Below are 20865 nucleotides of genomic sequence, written 5' to 3'. Positions count from 1 at the left end.
CGAAATTGATTAATTGTTGCTTGTAATGATCATTAATAACCGTTTTGGCCAATAAGGCCTGCAATTTGATGACTTATAACATTTTCGATGGTTGAACCACCTCTCATTTATATCACCAATTTAAAAATTTTTAAGCCGCACTTTGCACTGTGTTTCAGTAACAGCACCGTAACTTTCAATAAAAATTTGATGCGATTCGGCCGCCGATTTTTTGAGATGGAGGCAAAAACCGAACGATGTTGGCGAATAGCAGTTTTTGAGAACGGATCTTGCCATTTTAATCGCCATGAAAATATTTGTGATAGTGTCAAATAAGAAAAAGTGCATACCGATTATGTTTAACGGATGCCTAATAAAACACTTTGACTGACTGTACAGCTCCATTTGGCGTAGATATAGCTTTACAACGAAAAAGTCGGTTCCATATGCATACACCTTGTATGAATTGTTTTTTTTTAGCACCCTATCGCTATTTATACGTTGGCAGAAAGCTCAGTTTCAAGCCGAAGGCTGAACAAGGGACCGGGGTGATTCCTGGTAGATTCGTCTGCTACTCGTACTCACTCCCGCCGGCTTGCACGCTCACGAAAAATAAAAAAAAAAAACACCCGAAAGTGCTGTGATATGCTTTGCTTGGGATTTCACTCTAACCCTCCCAACTCTAATCCTCCCTTTGCGCTACAGAGCCAACGTGCGGTACGAACGAGTTCCAGTGCAAGTCGGGCCGGTGCATCCCGCTCAACTTCCGGTGCGACCAGGAGAACGACTGTGGCGACCATTCGGACGAGTTCGAGTGTGCGAACGTGACGTGCGCGGCATCGCAGTTTGCGTGCGAAAACGGACGCTGCATACCGAACATCTGGAAGTGTGACAGCGAGAACGACTGTGGCGACGGTTCGGACGAGGGACCGTTCTGTGCGGAGAAAACGTGCGCCTACTTCCAGTTCACGTGCCCCCGGACCGGCCACTGTATCCCGCAGAGCTGGGTGTGCGACGGTGATGACGATTGTTTCGACAAGCAGGACGAAAAGGATTGCCCCCCGATCACGTGCCTGGCGAACCAGTTCAAGTGTGCCGACCTGCGGCAGTGCGTCGAGGAACCGTACAAGTGTGACAGCATCCCGGACTGCAACGATGGGAGCGATGAGCTGGGCTGTCCCACGGTCGAACCGAATCAGTGCAACCAGGAGAAGCACTTCCGGTGCCGGGCTTCGGGTGTCTGCATACCGATCGCGTGGCACTGCGACGGTTCGAACGATTGCGACGACCATTCGGATGAGGAGGAGTGTGGCCGGATAACGTGCCCGAACGGGTTCTACAAGTGCCGGAATTCGCGCTGCATCTACAAATCGTACATCTGCGATGGTCGGGATGACTGTGGCGATGGGTCGGACGAAAGTGTCGAGCATGCGTGCGTATCCCCACCGATCCGCTGCCCACACGGTCAGTGGTCGTGCCCGGGGGTGACCGGGCGCTGCGTCAACCTAACCTCCGTCTGCGATGACACACCTGACTGTCCGAACGGGGCGGACGAGGGGATTGGGTGTGATCTGGCCCAGTGCCAACATCAGGCCGGTCTCTGTACCAACGGTTGCCAGAAGACACCACTCGGGGCGCTCTGCATTTGTCCGCCGGGCGAGGAGCTCGGTCCGGATGGGCGCACCTGCCAGGATCTGGACGAGTGTGCACCGCCCGGGCTCTGCTCGCAGCGCTGCACCAACACCAAGGGTTCGTACTTTTGCTCGTGCGTCGACGGGTACGTGCTCGAGCCGAACAAGCACACGTGCAAGGCGGTCAACCATTCGGCCGCGTTCCTCATCATCTCGAACCGCCACTCGATCCTGGTGGCCGATCTGCGCGAACAGGGCCTCGAGCGTGTACCGATCATCGTGGAGAACGTGGTTGCGACCGCGTCCAACATGCACACCGGTACCATCTTCTGGAGTGACATGAAGCTGAAGAAAATCTCCCGGCTAGACCGGGGCCAGGAGCCCCAGGAGCTCATCACCACCGGGCTGGACCTGGTCGAGGGTCTTGCGTACGACTGGATCGGCCAGAATCTTTACTGGCTCGACTCGAAGCTCAACACGATCGAGGTGGCGAACGAGAACGGCTCGAACCGGCTGGTGCTGGTGCGGGAAAACATAACGCAACCGCGTGGCATGTGCCTCGATCCGGCCCCGTCCGCTCGCTGGCTCTTCTGGACGGACTGGGGTGAGAATCCACGCATCGAGCGTATCGGCCTGGACGGTACGATGCGGGCGACCATCATCAGCACGAAGATCTACTGGCCGAACGGTTTGACGCTCGATGTGGCGACGCAGCGCGTTTACTTTGCCGACTCGAAGCTGGACTTTATTGACTTTTGCTACTACAATGGGACGGGCCGGCAGCAGGTGCTGGCCGCTAGCCACTACCTACTGCACGCCCACTCACTGTCACTGTTTGAGGATACCCTGTACTGGACGGACCGGCAGCTGAACCGTGTCCTGTCGGCGCACAAGTACCGCGGCACGAACCAAACCGTCGTCAGCCATCTCATCTCACAGCCGCTCTCGATTCACGTGCACCACCCTTCGCTACAGCCACGGTACGCGAGTCCGTGCGATCCGAACGGGAACGGTACTGGGCGCCACTGTCAGCATCTGTGCCTGCTCAGCCCGTCGGCACCGGCCGGCTATGCGTGCAAGTGTCGCCCCGGGTACCGTCTGGTGGATGGGGAGCGTTGCGCCGAGGAGGAGAACGCGTTCATCGTGCTGATGAAGGGTAACCAGATCGTGGACGTTCCGTTCAATGGGGGTGATGTACGGTCGAGCGCCCTGCTGCCGGTCGTCGGCATCGACGGTGGCCTGGGGCTGGATTATGATCGCCAGGGTGAGCAGCTGTACTGGATCCAGGGCCGTGCCGGAGGGGACGAGTCGGACGATGAGAACTGTACGATCTACACGACACCGTACGGTGGTGGTGGTAACCGGACGGAGTTTCTCGGTGGTGCGGAAGGGCTGGTCGGGGCCGCCTACACCCTCGCCTTCGACTGGATCGGTCGGAATCTGTACGTCGGGAATCGGATCGCCTCGAACATCGAAACGATCAGCGTGGACGGGAAGCAGCGGTACCGGGCGATCATTCTGTCGAACGACGGTAACCGGACGTCGGTGGCGAAACCCCGCCAGCTCGCCCTCGACCCGGCCGCCGGTCGGCTGTTCTGGCTCGACGACGGGGGGTTCGGTGTGCTGACGAAACTGGCGGTGGCCGGGATGGACGGGTCCGCGCCCACCATCCTCGACGACACGATCCAGTACGTGGAATCGGTGACGGTGGATGCGGAACGGCGCACCGTGTACTACAGCACCCAGTATCCACCGGCGGTGCATGCGATCGGGTACGATGGTACCGGCCGGCGGACGGTGCTGAGCGAAGAGAACGCGATCGCCCGGCCCCGGGGCCTTGCCGTGCACGAGTCCCGCCTGTACTTTATCGATCCAACGTACGAGAAGCTGGTCCGGGTCGATCTACCGAACGGTGACAACGCCCGGACCATCCTGGACAACGAGCCGGACCTGCGCGGGATGGTGATCTTCCGGAAGCGCTCGGTAACACCGCAGCACCCGTGCACGATGAACAACGGGGGCTGTGAGCACCTGTGCGTGCCGGCCCAGAACGGGGCCCGCGTTTGTCTGTGCGGCATGGGGTACAAGAAGGAGAACGAGGTCGCCTGTACACCGTACAAAACGTTCGCCGTCGTGTCGCAGCTCGACGTGACCCGGGGCTACAGTTTGCGCGATAGTGCGGAAGCGATGGTTCCGATTGCGGGGCCCGGCCATCACATCCTGCACGTCGACGTGCTGTACCGGGAATCGTGGATTTACTGGGTCGAGTATAACCGGGGCCACTGGAACGGGGTGTTCCGGGTACGGCCGAACGGTACCGAGCTGCAGCACATCGTACGCGACGGCATCGGTAGCAACGGGATCCGGGGGTTGGCGATCGATTGGGTGGCCGGCAATCTGTACTTCACGAACGTGTTCCCGCACGAGAACTACGTCGAGGTGGCGTGGCTGGATGGGACCCACCGGAAGGTGCTGGTACGCACGACCAACGATGCACCACGGGAGCTGGCGGTCAATCCGATCAAGCGGCTCCTGTACTGGATCGACTATGGGCAGTTCCCGCGGATCGGCAAGTGTCACCTGGACGGAAGCAACTGGACACCGGTCGTGACGTCCGGTATCTCGAATCCACGGGATCTCACGGTCGACATGCTGACGCACGATGTGTACTGGGTTGACTCGAAGCTCGACATGATCCAGAAGGTGTCGTACAGTGGTGGCAACCGGCAGGTGATACGCCGCAACCTAGCGAACCCGATGGCGATCGCCGTCTTCCTGTCCGATGTGTACTGGGTCGACCGGAATCTGGCCTCCGTGTTCCGTGCGTCCAAGTTTCCGGGCAATGCGACCCTACCGGAGCGGCTCCGTACGAATTTGCCCAAGCTGCGGGACATAACGATCTACGACATTAACCAGCAACCGATGGATGATGCGAACCCGTGCCTACGGCTCGGCAATGGTGGGTGTGATCAGCTCTGCTTCGCCCTGCCACCGGACGCGGGCCAGAAACCGAGCTTCCGGTGTGATTGTGCCGTGGGCCGGCTGTCCACCGATGGGCGCCACTGTGAGACGACGGACGAGTACGTGATCTTTGCGACACGCACCGAAATCCGGTCGATCGAGCTGGATCCAATGTCAACGAATGTACCGTTCGCCCCGGTTGTCAACCTGACAAACGTGGTGGGGCTCGATTTCGATTACGCCGACAACAAGCTGTTCTTTACGCAAATTCGCCCGTGGTCAAAGATTGCCTACCTTCGGGGGGATAAACCGGACGGGGCCAGTGTGACGCCGGTGATAACGCGCGGCATCAATCCGGAGGGCGTGGCGTACGATTGGACGCAGCGGAAAATCTACTGGACCGACAGCTCCAACAACTCGATCTACGCGATGAACACGGACGGTACGGAGCTGGTGATGATAGCGCGGGTTGAGCGACCCCGGGCGATTGTGCTGGATCCGTGCAACGGCACACTGTACTACACCGACTGGGGCCGGTTCGGTACGTCGGGCAAGATTTTCCGCACCACCATGGCCGGCTCGTTGAAGCGTGCGATCGTCGACCGGGATCTGTCGCAACCGAGCGGGCTGGCGATCGACTACGACGACCGGATGCTGTACTGGACCGATGCGGTACGGGAAAAGATTGAACGGTCGCAGCTGGACGGGCGTGGCCGGGAGGTGCTCATTTCCGCCACCATCTACCCGTTCGCCATCACCGTGTTCCGGAACTACATCTACTGGACGGATCTGCAGCTGCGCGGTGTGTACCGGGCCGAGAAGCACACCGGGGCGAACGTGATCGAGATGGTGAAACGGCTCGAGGATTCACCGCGCGACATTCACATCTACAGTGCGAGCCGGCAAAAGTGCCAGGCGAACCCGTGCCAGCAGAACAATGGCGGGTGTGCGCAAAGTTGCCACCCGGGGCCGAACGGGCAGCCCGAGTGTCGGTGCGACGATGCGACGAAACCGGTGAACGAGGGACGGATGTGTGCCCCGCGGAACCATACGTGCGATGCGAGCAAGTTCTACTGCCAGAATGGGAAGTGCATTTCGCGGATGTGGTCGTGCGATGGGGACGATGACTGTGGCGATGGGTCGGACGAGGACACGAACTACTGTGCGTTCCACTCGTGCGCACCGAACGAGTTCCGGTGTAACAATGGGCGGTGCATTTTCCGCTCGTGGAAGTGTGACCACGAGAACGACTGCAAGGATGGGTCGGACGAGGAGGGCTGCAGCTATCCGCCGTGTATGGAGGGTGAGTTTACGTGTGGGAATGGGCGGTGCATACCGCAGGCGCAGGTCTGCAATGGCATTAACGACTGCAAGGACAACGGGACGTCGGATGAGACGCACGAACGGTGCCCAACGAATACGACCTGCCCACCGAACCACCTGAAGTGTGACCGGACCAACATCTGCGTCGAACCGTACTGGCTGTGCGACGGTGACAACGATTGCGGTGACAACTCGGACGAGAATCCGCTACACTGCGCCCAGCGGACCTGCCCGCAGAACAGCTTCCGGTGCCCGAACCATCGGTGCATTCCGGCGACCTGGTACTGCGACGGTGACGACGACTGTGGCGACGGTGCGGACGAACCACCGGAGTACTGCAAGTCGGAGGGTCGGACGTGCTTCGGCGATCTGTTTACGTGCGACAACGGGAACTGCATACCGCGGATCTACATCTGTGACGGCGATAACGATTGCCTGGACAGCAGTGACGAGGATGGGCGGCACCAGTGTAACGATCGGAAGTGTGACGACGATACGGAGTTTACGTGCGACGAGAACAAGGCGTGGGCCCGGGCCCAGTGTATACCGCGCAAGTGGATCTGCGACGGTGATCCGGACTGTGTGGACGGGGCGGACGAGAACACGACGCGCCACCACTGCCCCTCGCCGCAACCGTGCGCCGATGATCAGTTTACGTGTGCCAACGGGCGCTGCATCAATCGGGTAAGTGCGAGGAGGGGAGCGAGTGACGAGCGGGCGTCGTATTAATCCACATTCTTCCATTTGCTCCTGGGCACTCTCCCCGGGGGGGGGATGTAGGGCTGGGTGTGCGATCACGATAACGACTGTGGGGACGGTTCGGACGAGGGCAAGAGCTGCAACAGCCAGTACAAGACGTGCACACCGCAGGAGTTTACCTGCCAGAACTTCAAGTGCATCCGGAATCAGTACCGGTGCGACGGAGAGGACGACTGTGGTGACCATTCGGATGAGGTGGGCTGCCGGAAGGAGAACGCCACGTGCCCGGACGGGAAGTTTACGTGTACGAGCGGCCAGTGCATCGACTATCAGCTCGTGTGCAACAAGGTGCCGGACTGTGCGGACGAGTCGGACGAACCGCTGCACTGTAACGTCGACGAGTGTGCCAAGGTCGAGATCCACCGGTGCGGGCACAAGTGCGTCGATACGCTCACCGGTTACTACTGTGACTGCAACCAGGGCTACAAGTAAGTACACGAGATCGTCCCCCCCCCCCTCTCTCTCTCTCTCTCTCTCTCTCTCTCTCTCTCGGTAATTTCTCACCAAAACAAGGATCATTTTGTGCGGCGTAACTATTCAACTTAATTCTTTCAAATCGGTGGCATAGTGACAACTTTTCGAGAATATTTTGTTCTCGTTTTGGGGAAGGATTTCATCAAAACTTCATCCATGGCATCACATTTAGGCAGGGGTGTCAGCGGAATGGTACTTTTTCGGGTCCCCATCGTAGCTGCGTGATGGGTTGTCAGATGGGTACAAATCGATGCTCGTTTGAAAGATTACCAGTTTATCTAGGTAGCCCCGGAGAGTTTTTGATGAATTTCCTATTTTTCGATTTTTGGCAGATTTTTGAAGATGGCAAAGTGATGCTTTTCGTCACTTTGCCTGAAAGCTCGTGTTTTAAAGATTTGTTTAAAAAAAAAGTATCAACAATTTCCACAAAATCTCAACGGGGCAACCTCGGAAAAAGTGTTCAGATTATGTGTTAAAAATTTCAAATCAATCGGTCCAGTAGTTTGGTTTTGGGAAACGCTCTTCAAAGTAGCGTGCTGCATGAAGCCTTGTGGATGAAACGCGGATTTTCAAAAATCTACAACATTGTCAGTTTCGTTTCGATTGATCCAAACATTTTACATAATGTTGTTGAAAGGATCAACATTCAGGGAAACATGTTAAAAATAAGGGTAAGGTTGACTTATTTTTGACGATTTTTTGTGAAGCAACCATTCCATTTGATTTTATTCATTTCCTCATGTAACAATTATGTGTGTATTTTTATCTTGTAGAAGAAAGGCTTTACTTTATTTCGTCATATGATTTTATGAATTCGCATTCAGCATAAATCAGTAAATTGAATTTCAAGTTAGAATCTTCAGTTTAGGGTATGACACAAAAAAATCCACTTCATGGTTTCAATGCATAACTTAAAGAAAAGTTATTGTAATGAGACATTTGCCAGTTATATGGCCTCCTCTCTCCTTAAACAGTGATTGGAGACATTTTGGAATGCTTACTATTATTTTTCTTGAGTAATGTGAATCCAAACTGCAAAAGTGCTGCATAATAAATCAATGCTTGTAGGTTACACTCAATATTTACAGCTAATCGTCTTAAATAGTTCAGATTCATGTGGTCGTAGTTGACTGATTTATGCTGAATGCAAATTCATAAAATCATGTGCCAAAATAAACTACAGGCTTTCTTCTACAAGATAATAATATACAAATAATTGTTACTTGCGGAATTGTAACCATTTCGAAGCAATTTAAATCATAGTCGTTAGTGGATTTTTAGTTGTTCCAGGCACTGTAAAACTACAACTTTTCAAGAATATTTGGACTCCTTTTTGGAGAAAATCGGTTGAAAACTTACGCCCACGATCCACCAAATTCAGAAATGCTGTGACACGCGACCGGGTTCGTCGCTTAAACGGGCAAGTCTTTTGTCTTTTTTGTTTGTAGAGAACTATTTACCTATCGATGTTTTTGCAAATGCCATAATAAACTACTACTTTTCCAGTATGTTTGGTCGTATTTTTGGTGAAAATTTGATCAAATCAAATGAGTGCATGTCTGCAAAAAGGACCTCTTTTTCGGTACTCATCGTAGCCGCGTGATGAATTATTAGAAATAACAAAATTTTGCATCAAAGAGCGTTGATTTCTGACACTTCTGACGCACTCGCACGCTTCGACTGCTTTTGCTTTGTCAGGTTGCTAGAGGATGGTAAGGCGTGCGCGGACATCGACGAGTGTATCGAGACGCCGGGTGTGTGCTCGCAGCACTGCTCCAACACGCCGGGCGGTTACTACTGCAAGTGCGACGAGCGGTACTACGAGCGGCAGAACGACGAGCACACGTGCAAGCGCAAGGACCGGACGGAACCGTGGCTCATCTTCAGCAACAAGTACTACGTGCGTAACATGTCGATCGATGGCCACCAGTACAACCTGATCCACCAGGACCTGATGAACGTGGTCGCGATCGACTTCGACATGCAACGGCAGGAGATGTACTTCTGCGACGTGACGGCCAAGACCATCTTCCGGTCACGCTTCGGCTCGCTGGTGGACGATGTGCGCATCGAGAAGGAACCGGTCATCAAGCACGACTCGCACGGGTTGGAGGGTATCGCGATCGACTGGGTCGGCCGGAAGCTGTACTGGCTCGATCGGCACTCGAAGAACCTGGACGTGGCCGAGCTGGATGGGACGCGCCGCAAGACGCTGCGCAGTGGTGTCGTCGATCCGCGCGCGATCGTCGTCCATCCGGGCATCGGCTACCTGTACTTCACCTCCTGGCACCTGCAGGCCTACATCGCCAAGATGGGCATGGATGGGTCGAACTTTACGCGCATCCTCACCTGGGAGGACAACATCGCCTGGCCGAACGCGCTCACGATCGACTACTTTACCGATCGGATCTACTGGGCCGATGCACACCTCGACTATATAGCGTTCGCCGATCTCGAGGGTCGCCACCGGCACATCGTCCTGTCCGGCACAAGCGTACCGCACGTGTTTGCGCTCGCCATCTTCGACGACAGCCTGTACTGGACCGACTGGAATCTGAAGGCGATCCTGCGGGCGAACAAGTTCACTGGCGCGAACTACACGGTGATCCGGAACACGACCCACCGCCCATACGACATTCACATCAGTCACACCCTTCGCCAGATCCCGTATGCCAACCCGTGCGGCACCGGTAACGGTGGCTGTTCCCATTTGTGTCTACTGGCGCCACCGCTCGAGTCAACCTACCTGAACGTCGAGGGGTACGTGGAGGAGGGTGCACCGAGCTACCGGTGTGCTTGCCCGAACCAGTTCTATCTGGCGCGCGACCAGAAGACCTGCATCGCCAACTGTACGGCCGGCCAGCACCGGTGCGGCGGCACGGACGAGAAGTGCATTCCGTGGTTCTGGCGGTGCGACGGTGAGTCGGACTGTAAGGATGCGTCGGATGAACCGGACAGTTGCCCGGCACGTCACTGTCGGGCGGGCACGTTCCAGTGTGGCAACGGGAACTGTACGCCGTCCACCACGATCTGCGACGGTACGGATGACTGTGGGGATGGGACGGACGAGCAGAGCTGCGACCTGCCCTGCCCGGTTTCTGACTTCAAGTGCAAGTCTAGTGGCCGCTGCATCCTCGACAGCTGGAAGTGTGATGGCGATGCCGACTGCAAGGATGGTAGCGACGAGGATCCGGAAATATGCCGTAAGTACACACCCGCTTTTCTTTCCCTCTTTTTACAAGAACACCAACCCGGTTTGCTCCATAAAAGCATCCAAATGAAGATTTCTACATATGATTTGACACATTTTAATTTTAGTGCCCCTTGCGGTTTATTCGGGTCGGTAAATGACTCAGGTTTGAAGATTTGTTTTTATGGAGAAATTATTTCACTTTTTTTTTACGTGACTGTTTTATTAAACTTCAACTTTTCAATAATATTTGGTCTCCTTTTTGGAGAAAATCGGTTGAAAACTTACGCCCACGGTCCATCAAACTCAGAAATGCTGTGACACGCGACCGAGTTCGTCGCTGAAATGGGCAAGTCTTTTGATTCGGACCGAAAACGGCTCGATTTTGACAAATTGTTTGTGGAATACAGCGGTAGACATTCGTTTAGCCAAACTATGTCAAACTCAATACTATGCTTAGCCATGGGTTCCGATAAGATTTATTGGACTTCCTATATTTTTTCCGTCTAACAGTCGTCAATGGCTCGACATGAATTCGAAATATTTTGAAGCATGTAAAACCCATTTTTTACCGTTAGGACACTATTTTGTTCACATTTAATGAAGGTTCACCATTTGATATTTTTCAAAAGAAATCATATATGGTTTTCTGTTATCTGTGATTAGTTACAAATATTTGTAACAATAAACGTTACAGAATTTGATTATTTGTCGGATTACTTCCGTTAGCCACTTAGCTCTAACCCATTATTTTTTTAAAGAAATATTTAAAAATCAGGGTGCTATCAAAAAGGGCATGTCGAAAGCTTCAAACACAAAAATTGCATTTGTTCGCAAACGACGCGAAATATTATGTTTTTCTTGCACTTCGGCTAAACGAATGTCTAGCTAAACAACCGATGAAATAAGACATTTGCTCACATTATGCCTCACAGTGATCTCAAATACCCACATATCTCAATCATATTTTACATGCGCACTAGTCACATATGTACCAACACAATTATAGGTTGATACCCTGAATTTATACGTTCATACGAATGTGATTGCCGATTTACTCCTGAACCTCTGGCTAAACGAATGTCTACCACTGTATTATCTACTTATTATTATTTTATTAAAAATTGTCATGATAAATTTCAGCTTTTCAAGGAAATTGGTCGTATTTGGGGAAAATATTTTACAACCGTACCTCCATGGCCTCAACTTTAGAAATGTGTGCCCCGGATAATATGTTCTCTTTCTAAAAAAAACGTGCACACTCACCCGCTCTCTCTCTCTCTCTCCCCCTGGATCACTCTCGTTATTAGATAAGCGTGCGTGCAACCCGGAAACAGAGTTCAGCTGCAAGAACGGCCGGTGCATACCAAAGCTGTGGATGTGCGACTTCGATAACGATTGCGGTGACGACTCGGACGAACCGGCGTACATGTGCCGGCAGCGCAACTGCACGACCGGGTGGTCCCGCTGCCCGGGCCAGTCCAACTACCGCTGCATCCCCCGGTGGCTGTTCTGCGATGGAAAGGACGATTGCCGCGACAAGAGTGACGAGCTGCCGGAGAACTGCCCCCAGTGCAACCTGGACACCGACTTCAAGTGCAACAACAACCGTTGCATACCGAGGTAAGGAAAAAAAAACAATGCGGGTGATGTGTGACGTCACGGTTAACACTACACGGCTCTTCTTCTACTTCTTCTTTCCACTTACAGGCAGTGGATGTGCGACTTTGCGGACGATTGCGGTGACGGGTCGGACGAGGCGGACGGGCAGTGTAAGGGCCGGTACCGGGAGTGCAGCGAGTCGGAGTTCCGGTGCGAAAATGGCAAGTGCATCTCGAGCCGTTGGCGGTGCGACCACGAGGACGATTGTGGCGACAACTCGGACGAGTACGGATGCGAGGGTTTCCAGTGCAAGAACGGAACGTTCCAGTGTACATCGGGTCACTGTATCGCCTCGTACTTCCGATGCGACGGTGATCGCGATTGCCGGGACATGTCGGATGAGATTGGGTGCCCGCCACGGTTCCCCGGTGGGCGCTACTGCCCCGAGAGCCGGTTCCAGTGCCACAACAACCTGTGCGTGCTACCGTCCGACCTTTGTGACGGTACCGACGATTGTGGCGATGGTTCGGATGAGGCCGCTTCGGTGTGCACCAACTTTAACTGCGACACGCTGCGCCGCTTCCAGTGCGCTAACCATCGGTGCGTCGCCCGGTATCAGATCTGCGACGGTGTCGACAACTGTGGCGACGGTTCGGACGAGAACAACATGACGTTGTGCGCCGCCCGGCAGAAACCGTGCGATCTGTACACGCAGTACCAGTGCGCCAACCGGAAGTGCATCGAGCGGGCCCAGATCTGCGATTACGCCGACGACTGTGGCGATGGATCGGATGAGCTTGGGTGCCATCATACCAGCAGCTGTACGGTGGGGGCACGCGGTGGCTGTGAGCACCAGTGCGTCAATCTGACCGACGGTGGTTACATCTGCGCCTGCCATGCCGGTTTCATCATCGATGCGGCCAACAAGAAGCGCTGCACGGACATTGACGAGTGTGCGACGGGAATGCACGGCTGTTCCCATCTCTGCACCAACCTGAACGGTACGTACGAGTGTGCGTGCCGCGACGGGTTCCAGCTGTCCGATGGTGTATCGGGCGTGTGCCGGGTGCTACGGGACGATCCACTGCTCGTACTGTCCGGTGGAACGGAGATACGGGCGTACGACGTTGGCCAGGCGCACCAGTACGGTGTGATCGGGGGCGAGAAGCGGATCGAGGCGCTCGACTACAACCCGGAATCGCAGATGATCTTCTGGACCGACAGCTACGACAAAACGATCAAGCGCTCGTACATGCTGAACGCGATGAACGGTGAGGCGAAGGTTGGGTTCGCGCAGGATCTCAACATGAAGGGTAACTCGAAACCGACCGCCCTGGCCGTCGACTGGGTGGCCGACAACCTGTACTGGGCCGAAACGGACCGTACCGGTTCGAAGCCGCGCGGTCGCATCATGGTCGCGAAAACGGACGGGCGCTACAGGCGGGCGCTGGTGAATGCGGGCCTCGAGGTGCCGACGGCGATTGCCGTCGATCCACAGTTCGGCCGGCTGTTCTGGGCTGACGCCGGATCGGCGCCCAAAATCGAGATCTCGTGGATGGATGGGGCGAAGCGGCGCCCAATCATTACCGAGGCGATCCGGCATCCGGCCGGGCTGACGATCGATTACGCGCAGGACCACCACATGGTGTACTGGGTCGATACGAAGCTGAACACGATCGAGGTGATGAAACCGGACGGTACGATGCGCCGCACCGTGCTGAAGGGTGAGCTGCTGAAGCATCCGGTTTCGCTCGACGTGTTCGAGTCGAGCCTGTACTGGATCACGCGCGACACGGGCGAGCTGCTGCGGCAGGACAAGTTCGGGCGCGGTGTACAGGTGACGGTGCAGCGCAACCTCGCCAATCCGTCCAGCATTAAGGGTACGAACCACGAGAACGACGTCGTTTTCTTTCTATCTCGCCATCATCTTCGGAGTCAAAAGATCCCTAAAACCGCGCATCTTTCGCGTGTTTTTTTCTTTCAGTCTATCACGAGCTGCGCTACAACACGACGCTGAACAATCCGTGCTACCGGAACCCGTGCTCGCACCTGTGCCTGCTGGTACCGGGGGGACGGCGTTGCTCCTGCCCTGACAACACGGTACCGACGTCGCACCGCTCCACCACCGAGGTCGTCTGTGATGCACGTAAGTTACACTACTATTTTCAGCAAATAAGCATAAACATACATTTAACTTTATAAAGAGTATAAAAGGGGTCGAAAAGAAAAAACCAAAAACTTACTAATTTTATATACTACGCATTTTATATCGGATTAGCTATTACAGTACAGGCACTGACCACGTTTTCGGGTCGTTGAAGGTCGGGCGGGATTGTCTGGTTGATGAGCTGGTCTTCATCTGGCAAAGCTGAAGTGTCGGTGATCGTTACTTCAACCCTTTTTTAGCTGGTGTGGATGGCTTATACTGCCGAAAAGAAACTCCATCCTCTGAATGCTGCTAGTTGCTTGTCAATTGTTACATTTTCATGGCAATTTTAGAATTTGTCGAACACATTTTCATGGCATTTGTAGAAAAACTTCTACCTCTCGATCCAACAGTCTCGAATCGGAGTGATTTTATCGGTGTTACGGTTTTGTCTTCGTCTATCGACATCATGAAAACGTAATGCTCTTCCAATCTTTTGAAATCTCACTTGCGACATAATAGTACCAAACAATGGGCGGTCAAATGTAGCATCAAACGAATCATGCACGTCTTCATTCTGTCCTTTGTGAAAAACAATAATACTAAATAATCTTTCAAAAGACCAAAAGAATGAATCATACCGAACACTAGCAAGAATGAGTATTCCAATGTGTGTTCGTAATGCTAATGCGTAATGCGAAGTTGAAAAAGTGATGCTTTTTGCGATTCTGCCATAAAAAACCAACTTTACAGAATTGTTTTAAACATAGAGAATTGTTATAAACAATTTATAATGATCTCTCGACGGGGTTACCTGACAAAAAATGTGCAGATTATGTATAAAAAATTTTAAATCGATCGGCCCAGTAGTTTTTACGGTACGATGGGCACCGACTTTGAAAACGCGTTGGTTTTGGGGAAACGCTCTTCAAAGTAGTGAGGTGCATGGAGCCTTGTATGAAACGCGGATTTTCAAAAATCTGTATCTTTGTCAGTTTTTCCTCGATTGATCCAAAACTTTTACACAAAACTCTTGAAAGGATCAGCTTTCAAGGGAAAATGTTAAAAATATGTGTCACCAATAAAATTTAAATACCGAAGTCGCCCCCTTAATGTTGGTGATTTTCATTACATTTGTCATTGAAACACTCAATTTCGTCAACCGAATCACATGCAGTTTCAGTATTACTTTTTTTTTAATTTTCTGAGTGTATGAATGTAAGGCAAAATTCAATCACTTTCTTCCAGTAAATTGCTGTCTTATATGTACGTCTAAGCACTAGGATAAAAGAACACAGACTGAATAATGTCTCAGTTTCTTACACAAAGTTTTTTTTCGCGTCCAAATTCGTTTGTGTTGGATTGTGGACCAATATTACAATAAAATAACACGCTTAAAGTTTATAATACTAATTTAAAACCAAAATATAGCTAATCAATTCAATATCTTTTGGTTATAAACGCAAAACATTCCAAAATCAATCGTTTACATAGTAAATACACCATGGACCAAATGGTCCACGAGGGTAAAATTAGTGACTTTTTTTTTTTTTTTTGAAGATAACAGCAGGGTTAATTTTTTTGTTGTTCTTACAAAATTTCCACTTTCCGCGCAGCAACCGAACGACCGAGACCTTCGCCCCGCATTTGCCCCTGCCAGAATGGTGGACTGTGCCGCGAGGGTGGCACTGCGGGCACTGGCGAGCAGCAGCAGCAGCAGCAGCAGCAAGGCATCACGACCAACGAGCTGGTGTGCGTCTGTTTGCCCGAGTTCTCGGGCGCTCACTGTGAGGTGTACAGCGAGAAAATCCTGGGAGCGGCCGGTGGCAATGCGGCCGCCATCTTCATCCCGATCCTGATCGTCATGCTCGTCGGCATCGCCATCGGGTTGTTCTTCGTGGTGAAGAAGCGACCATTGTAAGTAGCACAACGCAGGCCACCTCCCCATTGCGCCAGTCACTCATGATCTCTCTCTCTTTCTCGCTCTCTTGCAGCGGCAAACCAAGCCTCAGCTCATCGCAATCCGTCTCGTTCCGGCCGGGCACGAACGTGGAGTTCAGCTCGGCCGAGTTCTCGGCAGCAGCGGCTGCTGCTGCGGCGGCTGCCGGTGGTGTCGGTAGCCAGCATCGTCCACCGGTCCTGGCGACGGGTACCGGTGCCTTAGCGGGCGCCCCGCTCGATGGCTACAGCCTCGATACGCTCGGCAACAAGAACACCGACTTCAGCAACCCGATGTACGATGCCGTCCAGGGTGGCACGGATCCGGTCTCGAGCGGACAGCTGCCGTCCGGTAGGTTCCCCTCGTCACCTCGTCTCACTTTACCACCACATTCGCTACAATCTCTCTCTCTCTCTCTCTCTCTCTCTCTCTCTCTCTCTCTCTCTCTCTCTTTCTCTCTCTTTTTCTCGTTTTTTCACAGACATCTACGAGGTACCGATGGAGGTAGGAGCCGGTGGCGCCAAAGGCAAGGGAACAGGTGCCACGATGGTGAGTGGAGCGGGCGGCGGTGGCGGTACCGGAGCAGCAGCATCAGTCGGACCGTTCACGGAACCGGTATCGGCGATACTGGCACCGAGCAGCATCACGCACCGGACCTCGCCCCAGCTCAACCTGCGACCGAAGGAGCTCAACCCGTCCACGCACGACACCGGCAAGGATACGCAGCTGTTGGTCGAGGAGGACAAATCGGAATGCTAGTGACGGAGGATAAGAGGGGTGGGGGTGATGGCGGGGAGGGGGAGCGATGAAAGGAAAACGCACGCACGGGAACAGCGGGTTTCATTAACTTTTTTTTTACCGTACCGATAACACACCCACACCCATACACACATATCCGCGCCCCGATTCTACCGATGGAAGGGGTTCCGGAAGCCCCTGGGCGGGATTTGTCGTTTGTTTTGTTTTGTGTTTTCTCGAGCAGGAGTAGGAGGAGAAGAAGTAGGACAAGAAAGAGTGGGGCGGCGGGGAAGGGTGATGGAAAGATAGAGTGAAGGAGATCTGGAAGGAATGGATGTGGAGCCAAGCTCAATCGCCGCAGATTTAAGAAACCGGCCAGGCAGGGTAAGAAAAAAAAAGGGATTGGGATGTGGTGAGGCTACGTGACCGTTGAGGAATTGCACAACAGCAACTCCCCCTCCCCTCCCCCTCCCCCAGCAGGATGATAGATTTACGCCGCGTTGCGCAAATGAGCAAGCAAGGTAATAAACAATTGGGAGCAAGGTAATAAAAAGAGAGAGAGGGGGAGAGAGTAGACATTCCAAGTTATTTGTCCATAAGTGGTAGGGCAGCTGATTGATGCGAACGACGACGACGACGACGGGAGGGCAACGAGGACGAGGTGTTTTTTGTACATAGTTAACGGAAGCAAACTTTGTGTTAATATTGAAGTTTTAATATTTGAATATTTATGTTAGAGAGCGATCGCAAAAACCACGAACTATTGAACCACCAACACACGACCACCGCCACCATCATCATCTGCACCCCCCCCCCCCCCCACCCTTTTCTAAGGACGACACAGACACAAACACCTAGTAGCAGTAGTAGCGGTAGCGGTATAATATTGCACCAAGTAGTATGCCGGAGTAAAGTAGCAGGTTGTGCTACCGCCAGTCGGCACCAGGGATGCCGATCTTTTAACGAAGGCACAAGTCGATCGTAAGCGGAGAGAGAGAGGGAAGGTTGAAGAGGGGGGGGGGGGGGGGGGTTGGTGTGACGATGGGGTTAGGTGTTTTATTCCTTTTTTTTCTCTCTATCTCTCTCTTTCTCTCTGTGTCGTCATTAGTCGTTGTTCTATATGAAATATTTTAAACAAACGGATCATTCCGTTGGCAGGCAGCAGGCAGGCCGTCCCTGAAATCCTGTTGCAGGTTAAGGAGGTTGAGAGTTTGCGCGTCCGTGTATGTAGGTATGCACGCGTAACAAGTAATGAGGAAGAAGAAGCAGTGTGTTTGTGAGAGAGAGAGAGAGAGAGAGAGAGAGAAAGAGAGAGAGAGAGAGAGAAAACGAGCAACATCGCAAAAGAAATAAAAGCCGATCTACTCTACCGAACAACACCTGATTGTGTCGCTTCCGCAGCCAACGTTTGATGACAAGTGGATCTACCACAATGCCAAAACAAAAAAGCCGCTAACTACTCTTTAGTGTAAACTAGTTGATTTTCCCGATTTCATACGGGTATACGGTATGTTTTTTTCCCTTGGTCCATCTTTCTAGCACCATATCATTTGCAGCATTTAACGTGTCTATCAGCATGAGTTTTATCTTGAGAGCATGCCGGTTGTAGAAAATACTGATCAAAATAAGAAGTATTAAAATTATTAATTGACATTGATAATTTATGATCATAAACAGCAGCCAGTCCAGTGAAAGTTATCTTCGTTAAAAACAACAATTTAACGGTAACGCTACATCCGATATCTTGTGTTAAAGATCGTTGCCAATTGCATTCTTGTTGCTAACTGGAAAGCTATGCTCTCCATTTCCAAACTCATCATTCCCGAGAAAACACTTGGTTCTTTCTACTGATGATGCAATGACTCAGACTTTACTAACTCTGCGGAGAGGTATAAACACGCAAATTTTGCAGTTTTTTTTTTTCATAAGTTGGGGTTGATTTACATATCACCACGAAATCAAACACATATTATGTTGAATATCTTCAAATTTAGATGTTCAGCAGTATAACTGATCGGCCATCAGGCTGTAGTCGAATGATCCCAGGTTAAGACATTCCGTAAGATTTCCAAAGTTTTCCCGAGACCTGTGACGCAGGCCGTTTAGCTAGTAGATTCAAATACAGCTCAAAGTTGAGTGGAAACATTCTCAAGAGCGTTTCTTTTTTATTTGAAATAGAGCAATATCATAATGAAAACCCTATTTGAATGTTTGAATGGGCAATTTCTTACTGTAATGAACCATTTCGGGAATATCTGGAAGGTCTTTGTTCACCCCTCCCCCCTTCCATCTATCTCTTTCTCTTTCTATTTTTCTCATTGTTTTTTGATTAAATTTGGCCTCAATTACTCTAAAAGAACTGAAACCAACTGTTTGATTTAATATCACCGTCAACCTGCTTTGTATTGGGAGGCAAAGAGGAAAGCGGCGGGGTGAAAGAATGGAGTAAACTCCGCTTTGATGTAACCAATCAATCTAGATCAATATCAAAAGCAACCAGCATCAATTGTGAGAGTTTTGGAGAAATTTGCTTCAAAACTTGTAGAGTTATGCATTTTTCTAACACATTGGTATTTGGGAGGGGGAAGAGAAGAGGGAAATCCTGGGAAAAGGACCCCCGAACCTATCATCTGAGGTGATAAGCTATTTTTGTGCCAAGTTTGGTGAAGATCGGCCCGGTAGATTTGAAGTGATGCGCGAACATACAAACATTGACTTGTTTTTATTTATAAGAAGAAGAAGCGCAAATGGCAAATGGCTGTACCAAAGCAGAAGCACAGCCACTGCTGCGCCGAACTTTGCCCCCCTCAAGACTCAACTGAACTCCATTCCCGGAATCGACTCGGGGATCGATACCTGTGAAGCGGCCATCCCTGTGGGTAGGCTGACCTTGATCGTGTGGCGTCTGTCTAAACTTTAATGGTCAAGATCAAGGTCAAGATCAATCTTATACTATTTAAGGAATTAATTCATTGTGACCTTGACTCTACTAAGCCACGGGAGTCACGCAGCAGGTAGACGGCGAAAACGAAAACGAAAGCGGAATCTAAAACAAAACAATCAACAACTACCGCGAATGCTGGTACCAAAGTAGAAGGAACAGTCACTGCTGCGACGAAACCTTCCCCCCGAAATTGCCAGAATCGATCTGGGTCGGAGTCAGCTCGGGCTCGGTATCGGAATCGACTCCGTTTTTTTTGCAGGCGTGGAATCGGAGTGGAATCGTTGGTGCAATTCCAATCACTTGTACACATCAATCAGAAATCATTGATTTCGAACGATGCATTAACGTTTCAAAGACCTTAATAATCGACTCTTAGCTACCCTCCTCTGAAACTAAGAATGACAACAAATCGATCACGTTTTTTTTCTCCATTTTATTACAGTACTTAAAACTTGACATTCAGCCCCAGCGTCCCCGATTACATTCGTGTATGATTTTGCTTATCTTTACCCGCTGAAAGAGAAGAAGCGAGAAGGTAGGTGCATTGTGGCCTGGGTGCTCCCAGAGTGATTACAACGAGGAAGACCAACGCACTAGAAACACAATTTAGAGATTTATTTAAACAAGCAGTTATGTCGAAAAATATTTGTAACAAAAAAGCACTGAATGCAGTTAAACAAGTTGGTCTTCTTGCACGATGTGAAGAACTTCCTGATGGTGGAATATACAGATGATGATGATGACGATGAAAAACGAAACACAGCTCGCCAGTGCTGCTACCGTTGCGACGTACACAGACACCGTATGTCTCCTCAGGACGAGGGGAGTCAGGAGGAACAGGGTAAGAAGTGGTTCTGGTGTGATTGAATTTGTCCTCTGTAGCCCCTCGTCCCATAAAGAACCACACGAGCGTGGGCCGAAGCAGCGATCAAGCGAGCAAACGAACGAGCCGTTGTATCGCAACCCATCGATCATCAGCGAAGAGATGGACATTGCATTGAGCTTGATGTAACACAAATCTCAAAACATCGACGATAATCTGCCTAAAACGGAAGCGATCTAAGAAAGAGAGGAAAGAATAGATACTAAGAACTAAGAGATTGAGAGCTAAGAATGGTTAGATAGGTTAGCTGCGTGTGTTTGTGTGTTGTGTAGTGTGTCTCTGTGTTGCTGTGGAAG

At 51.6% G+C, this 20865-nt stretch overlaps 2 protein-coding genes across 6 annotated transcripts in view; one reads left to right on the top strand and one right to left on the bottom strand.

The window, feature by feature from the left end:
* LOC126579967 (low-density lipoprotein receptor-related protein 2) overlaps nt 1–18096 on the top strand; it is a 45345-nt gene extending 27249 nt beyond the window's left edge. For all 4 annotated transcript variants that reach the window (XM_050243764.1, XM_050243763.1, XM_050243765.1 and 1 more), the window contains exons 8-16: nt 685–6578; nt 6675–7081; nt 8826–10330; nt 11628–11940; nt 12028–13799; nt 13904–14065; nt 15682–15982; nt 16060–16355; nt 16486–18096. In XM_050243764.1, the coding sequence (XP_050099721.1) occupies nt 685–6578; nt 6675–7081; nt 8826–10330; nt 11628–11940; nt 12028–13799; nt 13904–14065; nt 15682–15982; nt 16060–16355; nt 16486–16763 (10928 nt within the window). In that variant the 3' untranslated portion in view covers nt 16764–18096. The remainder of the gene's footprint in view (nt 1–684; nt 6579–6674; nt 7082–8825; nt 10331–11627; nt 11941–12027; nt 13800–13903; nt 14066–15681; nt 15983–16059; nt 16356–16485) is intronic.
* A 2003-nt stretch (nt 18097–20099) lies between these two features.
* LOC126579968 (trithorax group protein osa) overlaps nt 20100–20865 on the bottom strand; it is a 3579-nt gene continuing 2813 nt past the window's right edge. The window contains exon 4 of one of the 2 annotated variants that reach the window (XM_050243768.1): nt 20100–20745. In XM_050243768.1, the coding sequence (XP_050099725.1) occupies nt 20615–20745 (131 nt within the window). In that variant the 3' untranslated portion in view covers nt 20100–20614. The other variant, XM_050243767.1, reaches the window with a different exon arrangement.

The sequence above is a fragment of the Anopheles aquasalis genome, chromosome Y (assembly GCF_943734665.1).
Source record: "Anopheles aquasalis chromosome Y, idAnoAquaMG_Q_19, whole genome shotgun sequence".
NCBI lineage: Eukaryota > Metazoa > Arthropoda > Insecta > Diptera > Culicidae > Anopheles > Anopheles aquasalis.
The sequence above is the reverse complement of the archived record's forward strand: the minus strand, read 5'-3'. Positions and strand labels throughout refer to the sequence as shown.